Source organism: Marmota flaviventris, chromosome 3 (genome assembly GCF_047511675.1).
Source record: "Marmota flaviventris isolate mMarFla1 chromosome 3, mMarFla1.hap1, whole genome shotgun sequence".
NCBI classification, from domain to species: domain Eukaryota; kingdom Metazoa; phylum Chordata; class Mammalia; order Rodentia; family Sciuridae; genus Marmota; species Marmota flaviventris.
Genome location: NC_092500.1, coordinates 124061811 through 124077619, shown reverse-complemented (window position 1 = coordinate 124077619; position 15809 = coordinate 124061811). Strand labels below are relative to the sequence as shown.

Sequence of the window (15809 nt, the reverse complement as noted above, 5' to 3'; positions counted from 1 at the left end):
ACCTTCTAAAATCCTGGTGGAGATTAAATTTTTGTGGGACATTTCTTTAGATAACTTGGTCTGATGAGACTGTCTGAAGAGGTGACATGTGATCATTGTCCTCAGGGGAGACAGGGAGTGAGTACTGTAACTATCTGGGAAGAGGACTTAGGCAGATGGAAGAGCATGTGAAAAGACCCTGAGGTGGCAGCTGTCTGGAGTGTTGGAACCAGGAGGCGAGTGGGCTGTGAAGGAGGGCCTTGGGATGGATGACAGTTAGCGAGGATAGGGAGAGGGCAGCAGCTACCCAGGAGAGCTCTTAGGCCTCAGAAAGCCCTTTGGCCTTTTGTCCAACTGTGAGAACATTCTTGTATGGCACCCAGGGTACCATGCCAAATCTTGCTTACGGAAGCAAAACAGAATAAGCAACTCTTTTCTCTGCCCCAGGACAGGGTTCTAACCATGTTGCAAAAGTACGACAGCTCTTCTTGCCTAGACCAAATATTGCCATTTCTTTCCCTAGTTTTTACTTGATGCTTTCCACTCCTTCAGGACTTGTTGCACATTCCACATGTGATAGATGAATCGGTTGTGTCTTCCCTGGCAATTTCTGTCATATGGCAGAATTCTGGCCAGCCTGCCCTGAACAGGCTGCGGCTCTCTAGGTATAGCAGGACTATAATGTTCCCTTCCTGGTCCTCTGTGCTTCACTGATGTCATAACTGACCAGGTCCTTTCTCTGCTCAGAGGCTTATTGGGGAAGGTGATGGTTCAAACAGGGATTCCAGGCCTCTGCCCTTGACAATGGGATGTGTACAAGTTGCCTCTGTTTTCTTAACTTCAAAATGGAATCAGCGAGGAAGCCACGGAAAAGGCTTTGCCAAAAGCAAGGCTTTGCTGACCACTCCGGTTCTCTGGGTCTCTGTCCCACTTTCCTCTCCTCTTCCTTCTGTTCCTCCTCCTCGGATGACTCCTGATCCTTTGTTACTGGAACCTTCTTCCTCCCCTGACTTAGAGTATGCCCCTGAGGTCTACAGTGCTCATCTTCTCAATTTGTCTATCCAGGAGCAAGTCTGTGGCCTATGTGGGAATTTTGATGGCATTCAGAACAACGACTTCACCAGCAGCAACCTCAAAGTGGAGGAAGACCCCGTGGACTTTGGGAACTCCTGGAAAGTGAGCTCACAGTGTGCCGACACCAGAAAAGTACGTCCCGGATTCTGTGTGGGCAGATCCCAAGAGGCCTGCTGTCTGAATTGTCCCCCTTTCCCTGGTGATGGAAGGTGGGCAGTGGGTGGCAGGGGTGGAAAGCAGGTCTCATGCCTCCTTCTGGGTTGAGTTGAGCCAGTTTGACTGCCTGACTGTGGGCCTTTCGGTGCACTCCTCTCTGTACCCAGGTGCCACTGGACGTGTCCCCTGCCACCTGCTATAACAACATCATGAAGCAGATGATGGTGGATTCCTCTTGCAGAATCCTCACCAGTGACATCTTCCAGGACTGCCACAAGCTGGTAAGTACTTGAAAGGTGGAGGGAGGCCGAGTCATTGAAAGGGTGGGCCCAGTAGCTTGGGCGCCTAGAGCACGGATTTCTAGTGGACACTAAGTAGCCTGGAGTCTTGAAGGGATCTGCATTAAGGCCCCATTGCAGGGCTGTGGGTGTCACTTAGTAGTAGAGCTCTTGGCATGACATCTTGGGTTTGATCGCCCACAGCACTAAAAAATAAAAATAAAATTAAAAAAAGACACTGTTACAGGCTGGAAGCAGAGGGAAAGCTGATGGCTTCTGAGGAGTGATGATTGGTACAACGCCTTCCTTCCACACAAGAAGAAACTTGGCACATGCCAGTGCTTCTTTTTTGGCCTGGTCTTAGGGTTTATTTCCTTGGCATTATTTTATCTCCAACAACAGAACCAAGGATTTCCTTTTCCTGTTACTGTTCTGTCTCCAGGCCTCAGAGCCCTCCAAGGATCCCTCTGTGAACAAACGACCCATTTAGTGTCCAGTTCTCTTCTCACAGAGACTCTTTTCTGGCCTTACCTACAGAGTCTTCATTTTTTACCTCTTTTTGTGTCTTTATCTCGAATGACAATTAGGAATTCCCCAAAGTTAAATGCACTTCGCCATCTTTCTTTGTATGTGTGAGTGTACACGTGCATGTGGGTGTGTGTGCAATGTGTGTCCATATGTCCATGCGGAGCTGCACCCACGGGCCTGCTGCTGTGTGGTACCCCCAATGCAGGCGAGGCTGTTTGAATATGTGTATCTCAGTTCTCTTTCTATCCATCCAAAAACTCTCAGTCCATGGAGATCCAAAGGATACTTCGGATTCCTGTTTTGGTGGAGACACTGGGCATCTGAGTTGGAAGAGTGTAGACAGGGAGAGGAGCCAGGGAATTCAGGACTGTTGGAATGTCTTAGAAACAATGGTCGGCTTCATGCGAGAATTCATTTCTATCACAACTATTCTGAAAAACTCAGGTGTATGTACTGGCATGTTTTGGGGGATAGGAAAGGTGGTTAGTGTAATTGAAAGTAAGTGGTGGGTGGGCCTCCCCTCCTTCCTGTGTCCTTGGGGTCAGTTAGGTCCTACTGTCCAGCGTACTTAGCTCTTCAGTGAGGTAACTTGAGTGGGTCCGGATGCATCTCTTCATTCTCTTTGATGCACTGAGGCAAGGAAAGAGTGACAACCCTGTGTGTGTGTTTTATGTAAAAACAACTAAACATCCATGGATTATGGGATGGATAGGTGGCAAGAGGCAGGTGGAAGATGGACAGAGGGGATGTTCTTTTGAAATATTCTTAGGCACATGGTATTCTGCAAAAGGTTTCATTTAACATTTCTTGCTGGGATCAAGATGAGAAACTAGGAATTTTGCTTTTTTGCCTGTTCCCTCTTTGGGACCATTGGCCTACATTTCTCTTTCTACCCTGGAGAACACTTATGCTATGACTTGCCACCAGAAGATTCTCACCCAGACCAAGAGCCAGAGTCCTTGATCTTGGCCCTAGGCCCAGGCCACCCGAGAACTCCTTTTGCAGGTGGACCCTGAGCCATACCTGGACATCTGCATTTACGACACCTGCTCCTGTGAGTCCATTGGGGACTGTTCCTGCTTCTGTGACACCATCGCTGCCTACGCCCACGTGTGTGCCCAGCATGGCAAGGTGGTGACCTGGAGGACGGCCACATTGTGCCGTGAGTCCTGATGACCCTTGTGGTCTCAGATACCCTCCCTTCACCCAATGAGTATCTAGATCTGAAGGCCTTGTGGGGTGCAAGAGGACACTTTGTGGGAGAGAAGGAGAGCTATAGTGTGCAAAGAGATGGTCCAGGGCTGAGGAGAGTTAAGACAGCCATGTGAGTAAACCATTGACATAATGAGGGAGAATCATGGTGGATTCAGGACGTCAATGCATGGAGACTTTTCTTCTGGAGAAATTAAAGAAGAACGAGAGGGAACACTGGTGAAGAGAAGAAAGTCAAAATATGTATTTACTTAGAGCTGATCATATTTGCCACTATTAGTAATCAACTCACCTATTTATAAGGAGCCTTCCCTCCTTGGGCATACACAACTAAATGTTTTTCTGTAGGAAACCAAGTCATACCATCGGTTCTGCCAGGGCTGTGAAAGTTGATTTAAATATAAAACAAATATAAATATAAATATGGTCCTTGAAAAAAATCCCAGGAGTCTCCACAATTGGCAACTCTGGTAGTTGTTCCCAGGTTTGATCACCGCCTTCCCCACCTCCCTGTCTTTTTTTTTTTTTTTAATTTTTTATTGTTGGCTGTTCAAAACATTACATAGTTCTTGATATATCATATTTCACACTTTGATTCAAGTGGGTTATGAGCTCCCATTTTTACCCCATATACAGATTGCAGAATCACATCAGTTACACATCCATTGATTTACATATTGCCATACTAGTGTCTGTTGTGTTCTGCTGCCTTTCCTATCCTCTACTATCCCCCCTCCCCTCCCCTCCCCTCCCCTCTTCTCTCTCTGCCCCCTCTACTGACATTCATTTGTCCCCCTTGTATTATTTTTCCCCTTTCCCTCACTTCCTCTTGTATGTACTTTTGTATAACTCTGAGGGTCTCCTTCCATATCCATGCAATTTCCCTTCTCTCTCCCTTTCCCTCCCACCTCTCATCCCTGTTTAATGTTAATCTTCTTCTCATGCTCTTCGACCCTACTCTGTTCTTAGTTACTCTCCTTATATCAAAGAAGACATTTGGCATTTGTTTTTTAGGGATTGGCTAGCTTCACTTAGCATAATCTGCTCTAATGCCATCCATTTCCCTGTAAATTCTATGATTTTGTCATTTTTTAATGCAGAGTAATACTCCATTGTGTATAAATGCCACATTTTTTTTATCCATTCATCTATTGAAGGGCATCTTGGTTGATTCCACAGTCTTGCTATTGTGAATTGTGCTGCTATGAACATCGATGTAGCAGTGTCCCTGTAGCATGCTCTTTTTAGGTCTTTAGGGAATAGACCGAGAAGGGGAATAGCTGGATCAAATGGTGGCTCCATTCCCAGCTTTCCAAGAAATCTCCATACTGCTTTCCAAATTGGCTGCACCAATTTGCAGTCCCACCAGCAATGTACAAGTGTACCCTTTTCCCCACATCCTCGCCAGCACTTGTTGTTGTTTGACTTCCTAATGGCTGCCAATCTAACTGGAGTGAGATGGTATCTTCCCACCTCCCTGTCTTACAGTCGTTACCTCATGGGTCTGTCTCCCTGGGTCTGTCTGGGACCTTTGCTGCAGTCCTGGCTTCTGGTGTTGTAGGGTGATTTCATGGCCTCTGTTTTTCCTGTCTACACAGCCCAGAGCTGTGAGGAGAAGAATCTCCGGGAGAATGGATATGAGTGTGAGTGGCGCTATAACAGCTGCGCGCCTGCCTGTCCCGTCACCTGCCAGCACCCTGAGCCTCTGGCCTGCCCTGTGCAGTGTGTGGAGGGCTGCCACGCACACTGCCCTTCAGGTGAGACTCTCCCTGGGTGGGCCGGGCAGGAGGATGGGAGCCTCCCCATTCTGCTTCATTTTAGCTCTGCCAGTGGTGCCTTATCTCCAACCCCATAACCCTACAACAGGTGTGTCTGTGGGTCCTTCATCAAAGCCAGGCAAGCTCTGGCTTTTGCTAGGAGGAGCTCCTGCCAGGGCTGGGAAGGTGACTCAGTGGTCAAGTGCTTGCTTATCATGCCCATGGACTTAAGTTCCATTCCCAACACCACAAAACACAGTCACCTAGTCCTATCAAATGCTTTTTCCCCCTCTTTGTTGCTTGAGATTGAACATGGGCCCTTGTGCTGCATGGCCTGTGTGTAAGGGAGGGTACACCCTGCTCCTTGCTGGCAATGCTCTGCCCCTGAGCTACACTGTGAGTCCTTTCTACAAAGTGCTTTGTTGTGCCAGTTTAGGGGTTTGTCATACGTAGAGTAGCACTTTCTGATAGAACTTCGGCAAGTGGTGGGAATGCCTCATTGAATGCAGTGGTGGATGCCTTATTGAGTAGTGTGTCTGAGGAGTTGACTTTCTCATTCTATTGAATTTTGGTTGATTTAAATATAAATAACCACAGATGGTTAATAGCTGACATATTGAATAGCGCAGTTCTAAAATGATTGAATACATTCTTCAAAAGAGTGAAAAGGGCCTTGGAGATAAGATTCCAGGCTCGGAGGAGGTGAGGCAGGGGGAGGGAAGCCTCCTTCCAAGTTTGCAGAAGAAGAATGAAAGTATGAAGGAGGCAGGATGCTCCTCCCTGTGGGGTGAGGTGGCCTCTGGAGAGGCAGGCAGAATGGCTCCTGGGACAGGCCCCTTAGTGAAAGCAGAGCCTTCCTTATGTGAAAGGGGAGTGGTCAGCTACTAATGAGAGATGTGCTGTTCAGGGAAAATCCTGGATGAACTTCTCCAGACCTGCATCGACCCCCAAGACTGCCCAGTGTGTGAGGTGGCTGGCCGGCGCTTAGCCCCTGGAAGGAAAGTCACCTTGAACCCCGATGACCCTGCACACTGCCAGACTTGGTAAAATGGATTCCCTGGTTGTCTGAAGTGGCCAGTCTTTTGAGGGGTGGGGAGGGGAAGGGATTGAACCCAGGGATGCGTTACCACTGAGCAGCACCTCAGCTCTTTTTATGTTTTATTTTGAGATAGGGTCTCACTAAGTTGCTTAGGGCCTTGCTAAGTTGCTGATGAAGTGGCCAATCTTACTGTCCTCTGTGGGGCTTGCTCAGAGGCTGGGCTTTGGATAAAACTTCCTAGCTATGTGAACTGAGACATTGAGTTTATTTAGTAAAATTGCTAATTCATTGATGACTTAGTTTAGTTCATTGTTTAGTTTGTTTCTAGAATTTGTGTATCTCTCTCTCTCTCTTTTTTAAGAGCAGTCTAGACTGTTTCACCCCAAAAAATATTTCTGAAGTTTTTTACTTCCTAAAAGGTTTTTGCCTGTTTTTTTGTTTTTTGTTTTTTTGGAAGACAGGGTATGGTTTCTCTATTTCTTTTTTTTTTCCTTTCTCTCTCTTTAAAACATGTAATACTTATATATTTTAGTGGGGTACAGTATATTTCAATACATGTATACTGTGTGTACTGATCAAATCAGAGTAATTAACATTTTCATTTCTTTGTGGCTCTTACTGTTCTTGTAGTAAGAGAGACAGTTCAAGGACAAATATATGAAAATCAGATTTCTTTTTTCTTTCTTTGGTACCAGGGATTGAACTCAGGGGCACTCAACCACTGAGCCACATCCCCTGCCCTATTTTGTATTTTATTTAGAGACAGGGTCTCACTGAGTTGCTTAATGCCTCGCTGTTCCTGAGGCTAGCTTTGAATTCTTGATCCTCCTGCCTCAGCCTCCCAAGTTGCTGGAATTACAGGTGTGTGCCACTATGTCCAGCTAGATTTTTCAAAAAAGGTGGGGATGCAGGCAAGGAAAGTGAGATGAACCCCTGACCCCTTTGTACAACATAGACATCTTGGGGCTGCTGTCAAAGTCACAGGACAGCACTTTCATAACTGGAGAGAAGACATTCATTGCTGTCACCCTGGGCTCTCACCGGAACTGCCTCTGGGAAAATGGCCTTTGGGGAGGTGAGAGGGAGTCCTTGGGGCAAGTGTTGAACTTTCTGTAGTCCTGCCCATAAGTAGGGAACATTTATTAAAATGCTGATGTATCCAACACGATTCCCTGACACCAATCAAACCTAATGGGAACTTAAACTTGAGAAACTCAACTCACTAGGGAAGGGGTTGTGGTCACAGCTGCGGGAGCCAAATCCTGCCGCCACCATCTGTGCAAACAAGAGTGAACACTGCCTGGGGTGGGTTTTCTAGCAAACACAGGAAACTAGAAAGTATGTCACTCACGCACCGTTAACTAAGGATTGAAGCAATAAATTGTGTGGATCATGAGGAAGTACAAGTAACTTTCCAGTCAGACCCTGCCTCCCACCCTCTCTAAGCCGAAATGGAGACTCCGATTCCAATGCTGGCTTGGAGCTCTGGGCTGAAAGGGCAGGATTGCTCAGAGGCCTCTCCCTGCCTGCTCTGCTGGTAGCTCATGGGAGGGGAAGCTACCGTGGTACATGCCATACACGCCGACAGCCTGAGGCATCAAGTGAACAGTGTGAATGGCAGGCCTGACAGCCACGCCACAGGGAACACTTCCCAGGGCTCAGGGCATTGCTGCTTTCTCAGCTTTACCCAGAGTGCCAAAGGCAGGTTGCTCAAAGGCAGAGGGCACAAAAAAGGAGAAGGCCTAGCCTGTATGGGTTCCAAACAGGGCAACTTGATTTCGCCTATGATCTGGTGTACCCTGTCACTTTGCAAAAGAGTGAAGTGATCAGGAGAGCCTGACATTTGCTGGTATTGTAGGAATTTGTGGGTGGGCAATGGCTCCAACACAGACTTGTGGGTGGCTTGGGCCTGGGCACTGGGTCTAGCCAGTCAGCACCTGGCAGATAACAGGAGTAGGAATGAACGAAGTTGCTACTGATTTTCCTAGGTCTGGAAGACCCCCCATCTACTACTCTGCTAGATAAAACTGGGACTTCAAATGTCTATTCATCTTTGCAATTTTTTTTTTTACTCCAGAGTTTCTTTTCTTCCTTAAAATCCAACATATTAAACATGACTCAAAATCCACACTGCTTTAATTCTGTTATAATCAGCACTATAAGCAATTTATCTTCCATAGAACATTTATAAGTCCTGGTCAGCGTCAATATTTTAGAGCAATATTTATCCTTGGGGATACTTGCAAGAAAGTTTAAATTATAATTAAATATTAATGTGGTTAGAGATGTCGGTTGGAAAGAAGTCATCACTGAATATCTGGCCGAGAACAACAGAGATTCTTTTTCAGGTATCTTGAAACAGAGGTTAACAATGATGGCTCACTTAGGTGGGAATGTTCCCAAGGAGCAGGAAGACAGTTCTCTGGGAGTATGGGCAGTGTCCTACTTTGTAGGGTTGACAAGTGTCGGCTGGCTCTTTGTGAATCATTTGTTTCTTCCCCTCTGCTACAGTCACTGTGATGGTGCCAACCTTACCTGTGAAGCCTGCCAGGAACCTGGAGGCCTGGTGTTGCCCCCTACAGATGCCCCACTTGGGGCCACCACCCCGTATGTGGAGGACACCCCAGAGCCACCCCTGCATGACTTCTACTGCAGCAAGCTGCTGGATCTGGTCTTCCTGCTGGACGGTTCCTCCAAGCTCTCCGAGGCTGAGTTTGAAGTGCTGAAGGCCTTTGTTGTGGGTATGATGGAGAGACTACAAATCTCCCAGAAGCGGATCCGCGTGGCTGTGGTGGAGTACCACGATGGCTCCCATGCCTACATTGAGCTCAAGGCTCGGAAGCGGCCCTCAGAGCTGCGGCGCATCACCAGCCAGGTGAAGTACGTGGGCAGCCAGGTGGCCTCCACCAGCGAGGTCCTGAAGTACACTCTGTTCCAAATCTTTGGCAAAATCACCCGCCCTGAAGCCTCCCGCATTGTGCTGCTCCTGACTGCCAGCCAGGAGCCCCCACGGATGACCCGGAACTTGGTCCGCTATGTCCAGGGACTGAAGAAGAAGAAGGTCATTGTGATACCGGTGGGCATTGGGCCACATGCCAACCTCAAGCAGATCCGCCTCATTGAGAAGCAGGCCCCTGAAAACAAGGCCTTTGTGCTGAGCAGCGTGGATGAGCTGGAGCAGCGAAGGGATGAGATTATCAGCTATACCTGTGACCTTGCCCCCGAGGCCCCTGCACCCACGCAGCATCCCCAAGTGGCACAAGTCACTGTGGGTCCTGGGCTCTTGGCGATTTCACCATCGGGACCCAAGAGGAACTCCATGGTTCTGGATGTGGTGTTTGTCCTGGAGGGCTCAGACCAAGTTGGGGAGGCCAACTTCAACAGGAGCAAGGAGTTCATGGAAGAGGTGATTCAGCGCATGAATGTGGGCCAGGATAGCATCCACGTCTCTGTGCTGCAGTACTCTTACACGGTGACTGTGGAGCATACCTTCAGCGAGGCACAGTCCAAGGGAGATGTGCTGCAGCAGGTGCGGGAGATCCGCTACCGGGGTGGAAACAGGACCAACACGGGACTGGCCCTGCAGTATGTCTCTGAGAACAGCTTCTCTGCTGGCCAGGGAGACCGGGACCAGGCACCTAACCTGGTCTACATGGTCACCGGAAATCCTGCTTCTGATGAGATCAAGAGGTTGCCTGGAGACATCCAGGTGGTGCCCATTGGCGTGGGCCCGCATGCTGATGTGCAGGAGCTGGAGAGAATCGGCTGGCCCTATGCCCCCATCTTCATCCAGGACTTTGAGACACTCCCCCGAGAGGCTCCTGACTTGGTGCTGCAGAGGTGCTGCTCTGAAGAGGGGCTGCAGTTGCCCACTCTACCCACTGCCCCAGGTATGTTGACGCCTCATGTGCAAGTGGGAGCATTGAGGAGCCTTGGTGCTGTATGCAGCTGTTGTCATGTGACCCTTGGGTTCTAATCCCATCATCCCTGCTCTGTGCACTTGGTCAAACCTGTGCCTTAGAGTGCCTGTGTATCCTCCTCTGGGTAGGAGAGAACTACATTGTGATTTATTTATTTGTTTTTTGCAAGGTGAGGGTGTGTGTGTTGGGGAATCTTATTTTGTTGGTGACTATAAATTCAAAGATAATACAAGCCTATTATTAATATTTAAATAATACCAAGGACATGGAGTGAAAAATGCAAGTCTTACTTTATCACCCAGCTGCAACCCCACTCAATCCCACTTTCTGCCTTGAAGGTAACTTCTGTCAATTTTGGTGACAGTCAGCTTCCTTTAGACCACACTGTATGGGATGGAATTATTCCAGGTAGCTTACAGTCCTCCAGTCAAGGCCAGGAAGCCAGGTGACAGGTGATATCACTACTCAGATTGGGGAAATAGATCACTTTACATTGTTTGAATCTCACCTCTGCCACTTGCTAGCTGGATAATTTTTGGCAAATACTTAACCTTTTTTGTAAGCCAGTCTCTTCCGTATGTTTAGGACTATCCCAGAATACCTAGCCATGTGGTCCTGAGAGCCGTGCATAGCCCACTGAATGTGGTGTCTGGCTGATGTGCAGGAGCTGGAGAGCATCGGCTGGCCCTATGCCCCCATCTTCATCCAGGACTTCGAGACACTCCCCTGAGAGGCTCCTGACTTGGAGTCTCCTGGCAGTCCTTGTGTGCTCACCTTCCTGTCCTCTTTGCAGACTGTAGCCAGCCCCTGGATGTCGTCCTTCTCCTGGATGGCTCCTCTGGTTTTCCAGCTTCTTACTTTGATGAAATGAAGAGTTTTGCCAAGGCTTTCATTTCCAAGGCCAACATAGGTGAGTGATACACCTGAGGCCGCAGGTGAGAAGAGGCTTTGGCTCTGATTCAAAATGACTCTCATTTTTTCTTTTCCACTAGGGCCTCACCTCACTCAGGTATCCGTGCTCCAATATGGAAGCATCACCACCATCGATGTGCCCTGGAATGTGGCCCAGGACAAAGCCCATTTACTGAATCTAGTGGATCTTATGCAGCAGGAGGGAGGCCCCAGCCAAATTGGTAATGTTGGTGCCTTGGCCTGGATGCAAAATATGCATTCTGGTCCTAATTCTTGGCATAAGTGACTGGAGTGACCTTGGTCTGTCACTTTATGCCTTGTTTGGATGCTCTTCAAGGTCTCTTCTAGATCCCACTGTAAATTGTTCAGTCTTCTAACCATTTAAGGATCCTCCATGAGACTGGATGTGCACCTGCTTCAGAAACACTTGCTCTTGCAGTTGGTACTGACTTGGTCTGTTCTTCTTTCTCAGGGGATGCTTTGGCTTTTGCTGTGCGATATGTCACTTCAGAAGTACATGGTGCCAGGCCTGGATCCTCAAAGGCAGTGGTCGTCCTGGTCATGGACATCTCCACTGATTCAGTAGATGCAGCAGCTGAAGTGGCCAGATCCAGCCGTGAGTGTCTAGTGTACAATCCTGAGACTCTTCTAAGAAGCCAGAGGAGTGAAAGTGGATGGAGGTTGCTTTTGGATGTTCTGGCTGATTTTGAATTTGCTTGATACCCACTTGCATACCAAACATCAGGAAATAGTTCAGTCATTGCATTATTAGGAAACAAAGCAATAGTAAGGGTGCATTTATACTGGGCTTGTCTGTGTGCTGTGATGACAGCCTTAAATTCTTCACATTCTCCTCCTGTGTCGAGGGATGACTGTACTTCTACACCTTTACTTTTTAATGTGGTGTCCTTGGTCTTTCTCTGGAATGCCACACCCCAAGGCCAGAGTGACTCATTGTGGGTCCTGGAGAATTGTTAGGGTCTTCAGAACCCTTTGCTGTTACCAGGCTAATGAGCTGGAGGGACAAGACACAAACGATGGTGCATTTGGGTGGGGAAGGGCATAGATATGACCTGGCCTTGGTGCCCCATAGAACCCTTGCTGTAAATAGCAACAGAAGTGAGCCAGGATGGAGGCATCATGTGCCCAAGGGAGGTCTGAGTGAGTAGGGTGATGCCAAGTCATCTCATGACCACCTGGAGAACTAACTATTCCTTTTTCAAATGCTGCATAGCCTTGTCTTTTCTCTTAACATTTTCCAGATGTTCTTCCTGAGAGAGGTATTTACCGGATTCTCTGTACCATACTTGAAATACTCAAAATGTGCCAATTGTATTGTATTAGTTTGGTACATAGCTCTTTCTGGAACAAACTGGGAGTTCTGTAAAGGGCAAAATCTTGCTATATTTTTGGATCACCTGTGCGCGATTCACAAAATGCTGACCACTTAATATTTTTGTTGAATGAATGATATATTGTTGAAATCTATAATTTTAGGAAAAAGGATACTAAAAGGTAAAGGGTATATATTTGGATGATAAAATGAACTCACAGGAGCTAAAAAGTTGCTAGCAACTCCACTCTATTTCAGATTACAAATACCTAGAACTTTCTGGAAAGCTGAATTAAGGAATTTTAGGTTGGAGATTTTTCTCCTTTAGTATCAAGAATCTAGAGAAAGAGTATTATTAGGAAAAAAAGCAAATACTGTTTAGAGGTGACTCAGGGCAAGTCACTGAACTATTTAAAGTCTCAATTTCTTATCGAGAGTTGGGCAGGAAGTGCTCTTGGCTTAGCCCTGTGAAATGTTCTCTTCCATCCAGCGCTCAGTGGTCTCATACAGTGCCATGAGTCTAAACATGTTTATATACCACAGACTTTGATATTCCTGTCCTTGGCCCAGACTTCTCCCCTCAACTGAGCATTGATGTTCTAACAGACAATTCCCTGTAAACCAGCTTCCTGACATCACAACCAAATTTCCTCTTGTAGTATTTTTTTCGGTCCTTTCAAATTGTTCAGGTTATAGATCCCAGCATCCTCGATTCCTCTTTTTCTCTCATGCCCCCATACAATTCAGCTGCAAACCACAGCCAAGTCTTCAAAATATGTTGAGGATCACACCATCACCCATACCCCAGCCCCCAGTGTCTCACACTTGGATCACCCCCGTAGCTTTCTAACTGCAACCTTGGCTTTCACTCTTATCTCCCATGGTTCATTCTCAGAGCAGCAGCTGTGGTGATCCTGTGCAATCCAAGTCAGTTCCTGTTACTCCTCTGCCCCATCGTCCTGGCTGGTTTCTGTTTCCTTAAGAGAACACATTACGTCCTGACCAGGACCTAAGAAGCTTTGCAAGAGCAGTGCCACTCAGAGCATGCACTTCTGCTCTGGGCCTTCACACTCACTGATCTCTCTGCTTGGGTTATTCCCCCCTCAGATGCCCTCTTGCCTCCTTCTATCCTTATTTCCATCTTTTCACTGAACACTTCTCTAACCACCATATATAAAATGATAACCCCCATCCCTCCTCCTGGGCATTCCCATCCTCCTTATCCCATTTCATTTCCCCACAAGCATGTGTACACATCTAAAATACTATATATTGAGGGATTTTTGTTTGTTTGTTTGTTTTTTGTAGGTGTTTGCTGTCTATCCCTTCCTGACATAAGCTTCATGAAGACAGGGAACATGGATGTTACTGCTTGGCTCATTGCTATGTCCCCACTACTTAGGATAGTACCTGACACAGAGTAGGAGCTCAGAATGAATGAATGCCTTCTTCACAGGGTTGATGTATGTGACCAGACTAAACAGTTACATGCTGGTGTTGGGAATAGCATCAAGCCAGTCTGTTTTGAGCCCATCTGACCACAGAACCTTTCTTGTCCCTTTGCTAACTCTAGGAGTGTCAGTGTTCCCCATTGGCATTGGGGATCGGTATGACGAACCCCAGCTGAGGATCTTGGCAGGCCCAGAGGCCAGGTCCAATGTGGTAAGGCTCCAGCGAGTTGAAGACCTCCCTACTATGGTCACCCTGGACAGTTCCTTCCTCCACAAGCTGTGCTCTGGTGAGTCTTTTCTTTCATATCTATCTCAAAAACAAAATCAATGACAAAATCCCCCACAAAACCAAAACTACTGTTAGAGACCCAAGGTGCCTCTGAAAAAGAGCATAAGATCTGCCCTTGACTGAAGATGGTTATAGACCAGGACCTTTTAAGTTTCTGCTTATGGCAGGCAAACACTACAAACCTCCAGTACCCACCAGAAAGTATTCTGTTCATCCTTCTCTTTCCACTGGAACCATCCATCTAAACTTCAGCTGAGAAAACCATGCTTATTTGTGCAGAGGGATCTTGAACAAAAAAATTGGAAGACATAAGCAAGAAACCCCAACATCTTGCAGACCACAGTTCTATACTCACTCTTCACATGAGTATAAAGGGCGTTAGAAGTCCAAAAACATAGAATCTAAATTCAAAGGACCATAGATCAAGTTGATTTTAGGTTAGAAACTCAAAAGAAGAAAAACTCACACAAACATATAATTTTGGGGGGGAACTTTTTTTTTTGTATTTTACTATTGTAATTAACTGTAAGCCATAACCTCACAGAGTTATTGCCCTTTCCTTGGAGTAATCTTTAGGTAGATCCCTTTCAAGTTTTTAGGATCTTGCTTTACCTTCCCCCGCCCCCCATTCCTGGCAATGAGCTATGTTTGAAAGGGGCTAATGATTCTGTGATGGTGTAAAGGTCACCCTTGGTTACTATTTACTATTATCATAATTAATAATTACCACAAAGCATGTCTGATGAACGACAGATGTTCACTTCTTAACTTTGTGTCCTCTGACCCCACTATGAAACCAATTCAGATTCTTTTCAGAGTTGAGTTGTCTTTAAGGCTAGACCAGGTAGCTCAAGCAGACATCATGAATGGCTTAGAATTTCTGGGTGATATGTGGGAACTAAAGCTTTATTTGTATCTGTTTCAGGGTTTGTTAGAATTTGCATGGATGAAGATGGGAATGAGAAGAGGGTAAGTCCTTTTCTTCTGACTTTGAAAGATCACAAATGTATTTTTGGGCTCTTCTTGGTTAATTCATTCTTCTTGGTCTAAGTCCAATTCTGCTTCTACTCTCCTGTTATTTTTGGTGGGAAGGGGTTGGGGATCTGTAGACCTTGAATCCTGCTTCTGATCTCATGTATAGCCTCCTTGGCATGAAGGCCGATCTCTTGAGTCCTCAGATGTGGTCAGTTGTATGACAGATGGACTTCGAGTTGTGGTGCCTTAGCCCATTCTTTACCTGACTCCATTTTTAATCTCATGCAGCCTGGGGATGTCTGGACTTTGCCAGATCAGTGCCACACAGTCACTTGCCTGCCAGATGGTCAGACCTTGTTGAAGAGTCATCGGGTCAACTGTGATCGGGGACCCAGGCCTTCATGCCCCAGTGGCCAGTCCCCTATTCGGGTGGAAGAGACCTGTGGCTGCCGCTGGACCTGCCCCTGTGAGTCTTTGCTTCCCCAGCATGGACAGTGTCAAAGGAGCTGTGCTTTTAACTTGGGTGCAGAAAGGTACAGCCAAAGCTGACAGCCTGCGAGTGCCCTTCTGCTCCCCTCTGTGGGAACCGTGCTTCCTTTACCTGTGTTCCTTCCCTCCCGTGTTCTCTGGGTGTTTTGTTCTCTGGGTGTGTTTTTGTCTAGTCTCTTCTGTGATGGTATAAAGTTCTCTGTCTTTAGGAGGTGCTTTCTGAGATAATGCAGAACCAAGGAAAAACTGCTTCTGTGCAGTTAGTGTTCAGCTTGCTGTTGGCAAGCCAACCTCAGGAATCTGCCTTTGGGATGTGTCAGTGGAAGTATAGCAAGGAGATGCCTCCAGAGAAGACTCCAATCACCCTCATAGCTATATGGAGTTTCTGTGCAGCATTCATCATCAGGGTGGCCTGTT

The 15809-nt window shown here is 47.0% G+C and overlaps 1 protein-coding gene across 1 annotated transcript in view; it reads left to right on the top strand.

Annotated features, from left to right (window-relative positions):
• The window catches only part of Vwf (von Willebrand factor), a 162995-nt gene that overhangs the window by 80936 nt on the left and 66250 nt on the right, over window positions 1-15809 (top strand). The window contains exons 23-34 of the mRNA XM_027951103.3: window positions 1045-1185; window positions 1377-1490; window positions 3021-3177; window positions 4826-4984; window positions 5892-6027; window positions 8535-9913; window positions 10737-10853; window positions 10936-11076; window positions 11328-11471; window positions 13762-13926; window positions 14854-14897; window positions 15192-15369. Of these exons, the coding sequence (XP_027806904.2) occupies window positions 1045-1185; window positions 1377-1490; window positions 3021-3177; window positions 4826-4984; window positions 5892-6027; window positions 8535-9913; window positions 10737-10853; window positions 10936-11076; window positions 11328-11471; window positions 13762-13926; window positions 14854-14897; window positions 15192-15369 (2875 nt within the window). The remainder of the gene's footprint in view (window positions 1-1044; window positions 1186-1376; window positions 1491-3020; window positions 3178-4825; window positions 4985-5891; window positions 6028-8534; window positions 9914-10736; window positions 10854-10935; window positions 11077-11327; window positions 11472-13761; window positions 13927-14853; window positions 14898-15191; window positions 15370-15809) is intronic.